Source organism: Abramis brama (assembly GCF_963993115.1).
Source record: "Abramis brama genome assembly, chromosome: 11".
In the NCBI taxonomy this organism is placed as follows: domain Eukaryota; kingdom Metazoa; phylum Chordata; class Actinopteri; order Cypriniformes; family Leuciscidae; genus Abramis; species Abramis brama.
Window position 1 is genome coordinate 22,122,497 of NC_139973.1, and position 13,867 is coordinate 22,136,363.

Below are 13,867 nucleotides of genomic sequence, written 5' to 3' on the forward strand. Positions count from 1 at the left end.
GGTTGGGGTTGAATAACTAGTTATTCCAATGTTTCATCATCGGGCGCGCGCTCAGATTGATATTGTAAAATTTACGCCATCGTTACTGTCTTTACATTGTGTACAATTGCTGAGCTTTAGGAAGCCGAAAAGTGCTGTAAGCGGTAGACCAATCACAACAGACTGTGCCATCTGGCAAATCAGAGTAGAGTAGGCTTGTGAAAAGGAGGGATTTAGAGAGAACTAATCATCCGACGAGTCGTTTGTGAATCATTGAAAAATGTGGTGATGTGCAATGTATATTATGAGAAAATTAAAGTGTTTTTTGACCTCTGATGCATGTAAACCTGTTGTAGACCTCCAAAACAAAATTAGGAACCTTTAAAATAGCATAATAGGGGCACTTTAATGCAGCAAAAAATGCAAAGCAAAAGGGTTCAGGTTTCTTGTAAACAACAGCTTAAAATCCATTTCCCAGTAACCATTTTAATACATTTGAACCAAACAAAACTCAACTAAACTATTAATATGAAAGTATGCTTGCAATTGCTAGTAATACATTCCACATCTTTGTTTGACACTTGGTTTTATTGCTACAAAGATTAAACTTAATAAAATAAAATAAAATATTTAGCAAGCCTTAACATTTGCCTCTCTTTAACCTCTTTAAGGAATTTTGCTCTCTATCAGGCACATGAATGACACAGTCTGTTTTTTGTAACTTACTGAAATGAAAATAAAGTCCAAGTAAAAGCATACAAAGACATAAAATCTGGTTCTTTACCTCCAGTTGCAGGTCTCTGTTGCGTATGATGGTTGCAGACTTCTCCTCAAGAACTGAAGTATATCTGACATAGAGATCACATTTCTCATCCTTCAGTTTCAGCAGTTTCCTGTTTAAACCTACACAGAAGACAAGCAGACATTAAATAATCTTGACACAGGCAAAGAAACTTTCTCAAAGCACATAATTAAAATTTAATTCACTTTCAATAATTTCATGAACATCTTACATTTACATCTCAATTACATCTTACATTTAACTGTAGTTAATGCTACAACTTATTTTAATGTACATAAATGACAATACATGTCTGTTAATGATTGTTAATGAAACATTAACCACATTGATGTAAATCTGTGTTAAGTCCACACCATCTAGGTGACTGCGCAGTTGTCCATGCTCTTGTTGCATCTGGCTGAACTCTTCATTATTTTGTTGGACCTGTATAAGTTTCCCCTCCAGCTCACAGCATCGAGCTCGCAGCCGCACAGCCTCTTGCCGTGCCACTTGTAGCTCTGTCTGCATACTGCTTACCGCATTAACTAGGTACTCTGTCAGCTCAGTGTAATTTATCAGGCCTGGCAAGCAGAAAAGCAAGGTTTTACTTATTAGCCTTAAATAAGGTGATAAAAACATCCCTCAAACACACACATGAAAATATATTCAGTTGTACACATTTGTCGTTGGTATTACATTGTTTAATAGACAGTTTAGAAGTCTAGATCGAGGCCTGGGGTTCAAATCCACAAATGTTACAGCTACCAGCTTTAACTACAACACACATTGTGTGTGCTTAATGCATCATCAGAAACTGAGATTAAAAGTGCATTGACTGACCACTGAAGCCTGAAGGCTCAATGCTGGGCTCGCGGCCAGTGATCTGTGTGTAGAGAGTTGGGTAATGAATCATCAGACTTTCGAGCAGAGCCATTGCTCCATTACGACCCTGTACACGTAACATGTCAAGCATATGACCTGTAGAAAAAGATTAACATTTCAGACATCATATCACAAATACTGCAAGATACATTAAAAGGTTTTATTTTCAATACTGTCAATCAACTTTCAAGTATTCCTTAAAGGAAGAGTTCACCCAAAAATGGAAATGATTTACTCACACTAATGTCATTCCAAAACCATACGCTGCTATTTATATCTGGGTTCCAAAATGTACGTTGGTACTTATATATTTCACTGAAAAAATAATAGCACACAGCTGCAGGTTTGGAACAACATAAGAGTGAATAAATAATGAAAATAATGAAATTTAATTCATTGTGACCTACACTGTAAAAATAAATATGATTAGTAAGTCATAGCAACTTATTTTTTAACATTACATTACTTGAACTCATCAAAATAATTTAAGCAATATACAATTTTTTGTCTTAAAAATTGAAGGCATCTACAAAAAAGTTTTTTTTTTAATGTTTTTGTTTATCAGTGTAACCTCTGATACAGCTGACTTATCTATCTGTATCTAACCCATATTTCCATAAGCTTGCTCACATTTCAGAAAGATAAAATCCCTCAACCTTGAACCTTCCAATAACTCTTAATTTTCACATTCATTGCTCTAATCAAAAACAAAACATCAACTTCAATCCTGGAAAAAAAATCTTAATTTCCACCTTTCCATTAAATCTTTTAGGCAAATATTAGAAAGCATGTTTTTTTTTGTTTTGTTTTTTTAAAATTTATTGTTAAGAAGAAAACCCCTTGAGATATCTGTACTTCATTAACTTTTGTCATGCTCTGGTATACAGTATTTCATGATAAGTCAGAGTGTCTTACTGGTCCTCATGCAGCGGTTGGTGAAATGGGGACTGGTAAAAATCTCATCCTCATCCAGGTTTGTGAGGACACGTGCCTGGCGCAGGTAAGGGATGAGAACACAGGGACGGATGCCGAGAGAGATGGCATGGCGGTTATCGTCAATAAGATCCCACAGTTCTTCTTCTTCTAGATCCTTCAAGTCAGGAGTGTTCAGGACACTCTCAGCCATGCTGAAATCCTGAAATCAGACACTTTGCCAAACACATAAAAACTGGGTTTTTAAAATTAAAGCTTATAAACTCCAATAAAAACAACTCCAATGCTGGCATAAACACAACAGAAGTGAAATGAGAAATGAGAAGGAGTGAGATTGTAAGGGAGGTTAAGTTAAATCTCCTCCCCCTCACACCCACAGGTGCGTGAGGAAACCTGAATAACAAGGAGAGGTTTTCCCGACAACAGACACAGACTGACACATATGCAAAGCATGTCATGTGGATTTCCCCTTGAATAAAAAGAAGCACACATCATTTTAAACATTACTTAAAGATGCCTGACATTACAAATTCTTTATTTTCATTAGGGGATTGGGAAATTACAGTATGATAGTTATACAGAGACTAAAGCAATACAGAGATTTTATTTACTTAGCAAACTGCAATTGACAAACAAAAACATATACTCATCCGCTGTTCTTGTGTGATTTGTCTGTGTCAAGCAAGTTCTTCCTATCTAAAGCAAATGAAACAGGTACAAAGTCCAACAGGAAAAAAGGAAATGAAAGAGGTATTCCAAAGTTTATGGGAAATTACATGTCACATGCAAACACAGCATGTATGTACATACTTTGCTGATGATAATCTGCCTTTGCGGAGGTATGATGGTGTGGTGGTGCAAAATCTGCCTATGTCACTTTAATGACAACTGTCTGCAAGGGACATACTTTAGTGTTTCACTGTGCCAGAGGAAAAGTTATGTCAAAGTGTCTGTCAAAAAAAAAAGGAACTAAAAAAAGTTCTAAATAAAACCCCCAGAGTGGTTTAGGCACTATGACGGTTTACATCAGTCATGGTGACATTCCAGCATCAAGAAAACAAAACAATGTCCAGTTCTAAAACACGCTCATGTATCCGCATTCAAAGAGTTGTTGTTCTTTAAAGGATCCTCTAGAAATCCTGACAAACAAACAAAAATATAGAATTATCTACACCAAACAACTGTCAAAGCTGTTACTTTGAGATGTTGGAATTTCGAATCCTATTGCACGTTCTTCCTAAACTATGAAGTCGAAGAGTTCCAAGTGAGCTCTTATAATAAACAGTGCAATATTAAGTAATTTATAATATTATGATTACAGTAATATAATCAGTGACCAGTTGTACAGAAATTACCTATGGAATTAAATATGTCTATTTTTAAGCACACAATATCTTGGAAAAGCCTCATTGGCCTCAGTGAAGCATAAATGAGTAAACTTTGTCGTCACCTCCATTTCCTCTTTTTTCAAAGATACAAGTCATGATTTTTATGTTCAGTTAGTTGAACAACTGTGAACAACTGTTTTTTGAACAAATTAGTGAATGACTAAATGACTAACACATATTACTCTAAAACACTCACTGGTCTATTATATTACTGGTGTAACGATTTTAACTTTTAAACAAAATACCTGCTATTTTTGGGATCTCAATCGTGTTAAACACGGATAGATAAGTCATTTACTGGAGTCGATTCTCCTGAGTAGAATTCCCTTGATTCAGATTTTTTAAATTAATTTTTGAGACGACACCTTGACAGGCTGACTATTTCTGGTCAATTAGTAGACCAGCACTACCTAGCATAAACCCACCTGGATGTTCTTATCTAATCAGTCATTTGGTGTCATTTCGTACAACCTAAAAACAGAACAAAAACAACAACAGGAAATGTAAGAACGGATGAGAATCTGCTCAGTAGTTGACTATTGTTTTAATTAACCAAGGATTTTTGCATATGTATTTATTATAATCTGTATTAAATTGGACTAATAACACAATGGATCGATGTTTTAAATGTAGAGATGCCAATCTGCCATCTCTAAATCAAAACACATAACAAAACCTGTATGAATATATTAGGCAGTCATGAATGAAGGGTTGGGTGTATGACTGAAACAAGACTCCTGCTGTATTAGAACAGTAAACAAAACCTGTGCTCCTATTATATTCCTGAAGACTCAACTGAACAAGTGTCATTACACACACACACATGTTGGGTTCTCTTACGAGAGATTATCTCGTACTGCGTAGAATACGCTAGGGGAAAATCCTTTTCCACGAGAATACTGAAGCCAAAAAATTATCCTTAATTTTGCGTTAATGTAAAACGCGTTGCTGCAGCATACAGGCATAGGCGAGACAGCTCGCGCGCCTATTGGCTGATCTGCTGGCAACTGCTTGAGTCTATCGAGCGAGACCTAGAGTGACGTCATACCCAATGAGTCATACCCTGCGTCACGTCCCGCCGAAACGGGCGTGGCTTAGGTCCATAAATGTCGCTCGCGGGCTCATATCTCTGATTTTTAATCCTTCAGCGAAGCAACTCACATCGCTGGATCCGAGAAGAAGCCGCGCTGTTGAAGAAGCATCTCAGCGGGACGAGTCGAGAAGCTGCTGGCCGCGCCGCCTTCATCGCCTTCCTGCTGCGCTATCCAGCGCCTATATCCTTTTCTCTGCACTGTGTGTGTGCTCGCCGGCGCAACACACACTGACTGAAAGAGCTTGCGTCTTTTTTAAGATGCCTTCCTGCGGCTCGTGCAGAGCCACACTCAGCGACGGGGACCGCCACGTGGTTTGCGTTTCCTGCCTGGGTGAAGAACACGCAGCTCTCGCGCTCGCTGACGGCGGCTGCCCTCACTGCGAGCTGTTGCCCATAGCGACTCTGAGGACTCGCTTGGCATTCTTTAACGAGACTGCGCCCACACCTGCTGTAGTGCCGCGCCGTAAAAAGCGCCGCGCTCAACGAATCCCGGAACCTTCTCCCAGCCGCCAAAGCTCGCCGGTGCGCCCGCCTGCTTCACCGGCTTCATCTGTCTCGCTTCCTGACGGACAACGGCCGCGGTCTGCCGCCGCTTCTGTCGACGACGCGGATGAGGTTGACGCGATACTGCGAGAAGGGGATTCCTGCTCTCTCCTAGCATCAGGCAGTGAGGGCTGGGCGAGCTCTGAGGATCTCGCGCCCCCTGCCCATGCTTCGACGGGAAAGAGAGCGAGCATTGAGGCGGAGCTCATTCGCGTTCTCACTCAGGCCACGGCGAGCCTCGGCCTCGATTGGGTTACGCCTGAGCAGCCCGCTCACAATCGACTGGACGGCTACTTCCTGCCCGGGGAGCGCACTTCGCCTGCATCCAAGCCAGCACCCTTTCTTCCTGAGCTTCACGAAGAAGTCGCTAAATCTTGGAACTCCCCTTTTTCGGCCAGGACTCGTTCTTCTGTTTCTCTGGCGTTCTCCGCTGTCGACGACGCCAAGAACAGAGGATACCACTCCCTGCTGCCGGTCGAAGAGGCTATTGCAGTGCACTTATGCCCGCCCTCCGCTGGACGGCGTGCTAAGATGGCACTGCCCTCAAAAGCCTGCCACACGACGTCATCCCTGCTCCGCCGCGCTTTCTCCGCCGCCGGGCAGGCCGCGTCAGCGTTGCACACCATGGCCACGCTCCAGATTTACCAGGCCGATCTCCTCCGCAAGCTGGACGAGAAAGGACCTGACGCAATCTGCGTGCCAGACCTGAGGAGCGCTACAGACCTCGCTCTCCGCGCTACCAAGTCTGCGGCACAGGCCATAGGACGGAGCATGGCCTCGCTCACCGTGTCTGAGAGACATCTCTGGCTAAAGCTCTCGGACATGTCTGAGTCGGAGCGCACCGCGTTTCTCGACGCGCCGCTTTCCCCTGCCGGCCTCTTCGGAACCTCGGTCAAAGATTTCACCGACAGGTTCGCTGAGGTACAGAAAGCGACCCAGGCCATGAAGCACTTCCTCCCGAAGTGCTCCAGCTCTGCAGCAGGCCGTGCGAAACCGTCTGCCCAGAGCTCACAACCTAAGCCTCCGCCCGCCGCCTCCTCTTCTCAACGCCGCCAGACCCAGGGCTCGAGACCGCGCTCTCGCTCTTCCAGCCGCCTCCCCGCCCCGCGTGGCCTGCGGCCGAAGATTGCGTTGAAACCTGAGGCCCCGAAGTCGTCCTAGCACGCCTAGGAAAGCGACGGTGTCCAAGTCCCGCTGCGGCCGGACTTCCACCAAAGCTCGCCGCTCGTCCAGTTCCAAGAAATGTGACTGGTCCAGCGTATTTAGCAGCCAACAAGCCGGTTCCATTGCCCGCTTGCCTGCACACAAAAGCCGTTTTTATGGCTACCCAGATAAATCCCTTAAAGAGTGTATTTTCTGGTGTCCCGGCCACGGCCGATGGTGTTTCATGTGTAGAAAAAATGCCCACTACTCAGTGCCCATTCCTACACACAAGCACAGCCCCTCATACGGGGCTCGCGCACATAAAATCGACCCAGATCGATTGCGCATTAAACGTAGCAAACGTGCCCACGACCCAGTGCCCACAAACGCTACTTCCTGCATGTCCCACAGTTTCTGTAAAAACGAAACCAGTATGCAGACGCTCTGCTCAGGCGAGCGATGCTATGAAAGTGGTAAACGTGCCCGCTACCCTACGCCCACGTCCACACACAGACATGACAGTTCCAATGGAACTCGCCCAGCCCTCCCCCTCTCGGTTAACCACCACAGAGGAGTCGAGCGCGGGCATACTGCCCGCTGTTATCAGCGCGCCCCCTGCCTCAGATGTCATGAGCGCGACGCTTATGTCACAGCTCACCGAAGCCGCTGTATCGCGAGCCGATCAAAGCGCGCTTCGCACCCAGCCCCTAGCTACCCGTGCAGACGCGTGGGCAAAGCTTCCCGGGGTTTCGAAATGGGTGCTGAACATCATAAAAGACGGCGCGTGTCGAGACCACGGTAGAATCGAAAGTAGCACATCTACTTCGAGCCGAAATTCTGAAACTACTGAGCAAAGGGGCTATAGAACCCTTATCTCAAGCTCAAAGCGAAGGGGGGCTTTACAGCAGATACTTCCTGGTACCCAAGAAAGACGGGGGTCTCAGACCCATACTAGATCTGCGGCAACTGAACAGAGCGCTTATGAAGCGTCAGTTCAGGATGCTCACGACCAGAAAAATCCTCGCGCATGTTCGCCGAGGGGACTGGTTTGTGTCAATAGATCTAAGGGACGCGTATTTTCAAATACAGATAGCGTCACGTCACAGGCGATTTTTGAGATTCGCCTTCGAGGGCCAGGCATATCAGTACACAGTCCTGCCTTTCGGCTTGTCCCTGGCACCCCGTACATTTACGAAGTGCATGGACGCAGCGCTCGTACCCCTCAGACTCCGGGGCATACGAGTGCTTGAACTATTTGGACGATTGGCTGATTCTAGCCCAATCTCGCTCAGAGATCATGGAGCACAGAACCATTTTACTCGATCACCTCGATAATCTCGGTCTCACAGTAAACTGGGAAAAGAGTTTGCTATTCCCCAGACAGATTATATCTTTTCTGGGAATAGAACTGGACTCGCTGTCAATGACAGCACGCCTGTCATCTCAGCGCACACTGGACATTCAGCGCGCAGTCGGCTCCTTTCGCTGCGGCGCTGTAGTCCCTCTCAAGAAATTTCAAAGGATGCTAGGTCTGATGGCCTCAGCATCATCAGTTCTCCAGTTGGGCCTGCTGCGCATGCGCCCACTGCAGTTCTGGCTCAGAGAGAGAGTGCCTCACAGAGCGTGGGCCTCCGGTCGGCTTCGCCTCAAGGTCAATCAAGCGTGCGTTTCAGCTTTGAACCCTTGGCGGGCAAAAGACTGGTACCACTCAGGTGTAAGCCTGGGGACTTCCTCGAGGCTGATGGTGGTGTCCACGGACGCATCCGCATCAGGATGGGGAGCGCTGCTCGAGGGCAGACCGCTCTTTGGCCAATGGTCAAAACGGGAGAAGCTCCTTCATATAAATTGCCTCGAGATGTTAGCAGTGAGCAAAGCGCTCACGCGCTTTCGTCCCCTGATAAAGGGGTACCACGTCCTAGTACGTTCAGACAACGTGTCGGTGGTATCCTACATAAATCGCCAGGGCGGCCTCAGGTCCCTGTCCCTGTACAGGCTAACCAGACACCTCCTGATATGGGCTCACAGCAACCTGCTCTCGCTGAAAGCAGCGCACGTGCCAGGGCTCCTGAATATAGGACCAGACAGACTGTCCAGGAACCACGTTCCGACAGGAGAATGGTCTTTACACCCACAGACAGTACAGCTGCTGTGGAAGAAATTCGGCAGAGCGGAAGTAGACCTGTTCGCGTCTCAGGAAAACGCTCACTGTCCAGAATTTTTCTCGAAAAGCAAGGACGCGCTGACCCACATGTGGCCTCGCCGTCCTCTCTACACTTTTCCCCCTGTCTCCCTCCTGACCCAGGTGGTGAAACGGATCAGGGAAGAAGGATGTTCAGTGCTGCTTGTAGCGCCGCTCTGGACGAGCCAACCTTGGTTCCCAGTTGTGATGCAGTTAGCAAGCACCGCCCCATGGCCAGTGCCTCTGAGGAAGGATCTCCTTTCCCAAGCCAACGGCTCGATCTGGCATCCTCACCCGGAGCTGTGGTCCCTTCACGTGTGGACCATCAACGGGTACCCGCTGACCTCCCACAGGGAGTGTTAAACACGATCATGCAGGCCAGAGCTCCGTCTACGCGACGTCTCTACGCCTCCAAATGGTCGGTGTTTTCTGGCTGGTGCACAGCTCGTGGCTTGTCACCCCTAAATTGCGGAGTGACGGAGGTTCTCTCCTTCCTACAGGAGCTGCTGGATAAGGGCAGGTCCCCTTCCACACTCAAAGTCTATGTGGCGGCCATAGCAGTGTTCTCTACGACAACGCTTGGCCAGTCTATAGGAAGGAACGATTTAGTCATCCGCTTCCTTAGAGGAGCTAAGAGACTGAATCCTCCCAGACCTCCCACAGTCCCTATATGGGACATTTCTATGGTACTGGAAGCCATGAAAGGTCATCCTTTTGAGCCCTTGCAGAAGATTGGTCTTAAACACCTGTCGTTCAAGACGGCGTTTCTTCTGGCTCTCGCTTCTGTGAAGCGCATAGGGGACTTACACGCGCTCTCAGTGAGCGCGACGTGCATGGAATTTGGGCCTAATGACTCTAGGGTTATACTCAAACCTAAGCACGGTTATGTTCCGAAATCCCTCAATACACCGTTTAGGGCGCAGGTCATTTCCCTGTCTGCCCTACCGGTCACTGAAGGAAATGAGGACGAAAGCTATATACACACAGCCAAATTCTGGAAAATGGAACTGATCTGAGATAAGAGTGAAGAAATTAATTTGCATCATTAGCAGTGGCGGATGCAAAAAGTGGATGATGGATGGGCCTTTAAAAGTGTGGGTGGACTGAAATAATCCGCATCATCCCATGTTTTTCAACCGGCTTAATTTGGAAGAACATTTTTTTTTTACAGACAGGTGTTACGAGATTTTCGGTTTCCATGGGCAAAGTATACACTAATATTCATGAGTTTCCCAGACATGCGCAACTACCCGTATGTAGCATAGACTGTAATGATTTTACTTTTGCCCACCCAGGGACACCAATTATGTGGTGATTGATACTCACATCACCGGTGACATTGTGATTTTTGATCCCACGTCACTTAAAGGGTTAGTTCACCCAAAAATGAAAAAAATAAAATAATAATTACTACCGTAAATTACTCACCCTCATGTCGTTCCAAAACCGTAAGACCTTTGTTCATCTTTGAAACACAAAATAAGATATTTATGTTGGAATCTGAGAGGTTTCTGAACCAGCCATAGGCAGCAGCAACGTCATTGCAACTTTCAAGGTCAAGAAAGGTTTACATGGTAAACAGTGCAGCGCTTGACGTAGAACCCGGAAGCGCTGTTTACTATGTGATCAGCATAGGAGACTGACACGGAAGAGAAGAAATTGTTGAATAAAGTCATTATGTTTGTTTGTTTTTTTGCGCACAAAAAGTATTCTCATCACTTCATAACATTAAGGGTAAACCACTGTAGTCACATGGACTATTTTAACAATGTCTTTACTCTTTTTCTGGGCCTTGAAAGTTGCAATGACGTTGCAACTTAATTTGTGTTCCGAAGATGAACAAAGGTCTTACGGGTTTGGAACGACATGAGGGTGAAGAATTAATGTCAGAAATTTCATTTTTGGGTGAACTAACCCTTTAAGGTGTGGTAATGAGTATACAGATTACCAACAATATGGTTACAACCCTAACCCTTCTTTTAAGGTGATGTAGTTACATTGTACTTACTCAAAAAATATTGATTAACTACATGTTTACTATAAAGTTACGGTTAGTGTAAGGTTTAGGGTTAGTTGTTAGGGTTACTTGTAATTATGCATAATTTACTGTTATTACTATAGTAAGTACATGTAGCAACGTGTAAGTCACCTTTAAAGGTACAATATGTAATTTTTTTTGCTTTAAAAATAGCAAAAATCACTATATCTGTGTTATATATTTTTTTAGTTGTGTACTTACATTATCCCGACTGTTTCCAACAACTTTCAAACCAGGAGAAATTTGTAATTTAATTCGAAGACACGTACCGTTTCTTTATTTACGTTTTGTCGCAGTCAGTGGCGTCATATCCGCGTTCTCCCTGGTTTCCGCTCGTACTGCCATAGTAACCAGAGCCCTCTGATACTAACCAAGGCGACAGACGTGGACAACTGTGTAGTTCGTAATGTCTATCTGAACGCTGTTGTTGTTTCGTTCAAACATTATGGACCATGGCAAGCAGACTTTGGATAAAAAAGGAGAACTAAAACGAGAATCAATATCAGCGCGGTGTTTTCGAGATGCCTAGAGCTCCACGTCCGAGACTTCGACCGCTCCTACATGTACTTTATTAAACAGGTGAGCACATTTACATAAAACTAATCAATGTTATATAGTTCAACAATGATAAAATGTTAGAATATGGTCTGTATGTTATTCTAATGTTGATCTAGCTTACTGCTAGTCTCATACAGACAAACTAACACATAGAATAACATAAATTTCAACACATTCAAATGCAGTTTAGTGTGATAGTGTAATGTTAGACCAAGTGAAACAGCGCTGCGTTACCTCACAAGTTTAATTTGTCTAATAAACTAACCTGTGAGTAGTAATTCTGCACTTGCGTGTAGTTCGGTAGAATGAAATGTCCATATTCCTTTTATATCCGCGGGACTCGCGTTGCGTGTGGAGCTGATAGCTGTCTCTTAGCAATCCCGTATATCACATATCACATTCATATCACAGTCATGATAAAAACATTGATGTATTTACTCATCCATAAACATTATTAGATCGGTCGGCTTGACGTTGACGACAAGATCCATAATTCTTAGCAAATGTTGCGTCATCAAACTACGCTTTGTTATTGTAAGAGGTTAGCGACCCCTAGCGGCGAAAAAAATTACATATTGTACGTTTAAATTGTGTTACTAAACCTTATTATGCATCAAACAAATAAATCAAAGATTATTTGTCATTAACCCATGGACTGTGCTGTTCAGCTATATTACATCTAATGTAAATTAGAAAACAATATACTGATGATATACAACAATGCCAAGGTCTCTGGAAAGAGGTTTGGTTAAGTGATATTTACATTCCACATGATTGAGTGAGCAGTCCGATGGCAGTGACGTATTCTAATGGTTGTGCTGGGAGACAATGCAGTGGGGAAAGGATCTGGAATCCGTTTCAATAGCCTTGAACACAAAGCTCTGTGGGATGCTGATCTCCTGGATCACCAAATGCTCCTAAAGTCTGGAAAATGCAGATGAGGCCCTGAAGTAAGTGCAGAAAGTCCTTAAAGCTACACTGTGTAGGATTTTCTCCCATCTAGCAGTGAAATTGTTTATGACTACCAACTGAATATTACTTTCTAGCTCCTCCCATTCCGAGGGCGTTTTAACTCCTACGGTGGCCATATTATTTCAAATCTGCCAGCAGTCGCGAGTAATCTCCCCCTCGCATTCGTCACGGTGCCACTGAGTGTAAAAAAGCGAAAGGCGAAGCTTGAATTTCTAGGTATGTCCCTCTTTGGTTAATGTATTTTCAAGATGGAGGCGCAACATGGCTGCCGCCATTCGAGCGACTCGCTCGTATGTATTCTAAATGGCAGATTCTATGCTTACGAGAATACTTGATTAGTTGGTAGAAGTAATTACACATTAATGAGCACATATCTTTTTGAAAGAACAAAGTGTTTTTTTGCTAAGAATCAACTTAAAAAATGACACCGTGTAGCTTTAACAATCTAGAACACGCAGACGAATGAACCTTGAAGAGAAGGTTTGCTGTACTGAGCTTAACCTACAGTAGTTGCAAATATCCGTTTGTCTTCTGCCTCTCTGGGCCAAACACTCAGTACTTGGTCAATCCACATTTGTCTCTCTGGCATGGAGACTTGGAACGTGCTATAGTTGTTACAGTCTCACTGAACAAAGACTGAACGTAGTGTTTGTTAATGTCTCTTTCCTCACAGACTGGAGGCTCAGAATGTGGTCGAATCTGTTGCTGCCTCACAGGCTGTAGACTCAGATCATGGAATCTGTTGTTGTCTCTCTGTACGAACCATAGTCTCTGAACAGTCTATCTATTATGTCTCACCTGATGGGAGACTCAGAACTTGTATCTGTTGCTGCCTTCCCCGTACCGGGCCGCGGGGTCAGAACGGTGCCGTGTATCTGTTACAGTTTCAGCCTTGCAGGCCAGGACTCAGAACAAGGAGTGTCTGCTGAAAGGGTACCTTTATTACTTTCTGAAGAGGAGGAGATTGCAGTTTGGTATTTCTCCATTCCAGTGCTGTGATTGGCTGATGGCATCAGAGGGGGCACACATAGTGCGGCACCCTTCTTTTCACTGTGGAACTCATTTGCATAAAGCACACAGTTAGAAATCTTTAAAGTGTATTTAAGGTTTTTCAGATGGATGTCTCACTTTCCAAATCACCACCAGAATACCTTTGGCAATATTCTAAACAAAGACAGTCCAAACAAGATGGAAAAATATTTGCTTCACCCGGAGGTCCTGAGGAATTAAAAAATGGGCCCTGGAATGTGCTGTTCACCACACGTGTTCACGCTCCTTGTATCTCAGCACGTTTAATGGATTATTTCATAAGATATAAGGTAAGGTAACAATAGTTTCTATAGTTTTAGCACTTCCTGCCAGGAAGTTTCTAGTATGC

At 44.4% G+C, this 13,867-nt stretch overlaps 1 protein-coding gene across 3 annotated transcripts in view; it reads right to left on the bottom strand.

Annotated features, from left to right (window-relative positions):
• The window catches only part of card14 (caspase recruitment domain family, member 14), a 51,683-nt gene extending 48,429 nt beyond the window's left edge, over positions 1-3,254 (bottom strand). For all 3 annotated transcript variants that reach the window (XR_014608178.1, XM_084128058.1, XM_084128057.1), the window contains exons 1-4: positions 2,558-3,254; positions 1,601-1,738; positions 1,135-1,341; positions 764-882 (exon numbers count right to left, since the gene is read on the bottom strand). Coding sequence is in view for 2 of the 3 variants with exons in the window: in XM_084128058.1 (XP_083984184.1) it covers positions 764-882; positions 1,135-1,341; positions 1,601-1,738; positions 2,558-2,768 (675 nt within the window). In the remaining variant the exon portion in view is untranslated. The remainder of the gene's footprint in view (positions 1-763; positions 883-1,134; positions 1,342-1,600; positions 1,739-2,557) is intronic.
• Between the last annotated feature and the right edge of the window lie 10,613 nt (positions 3,255-13,867).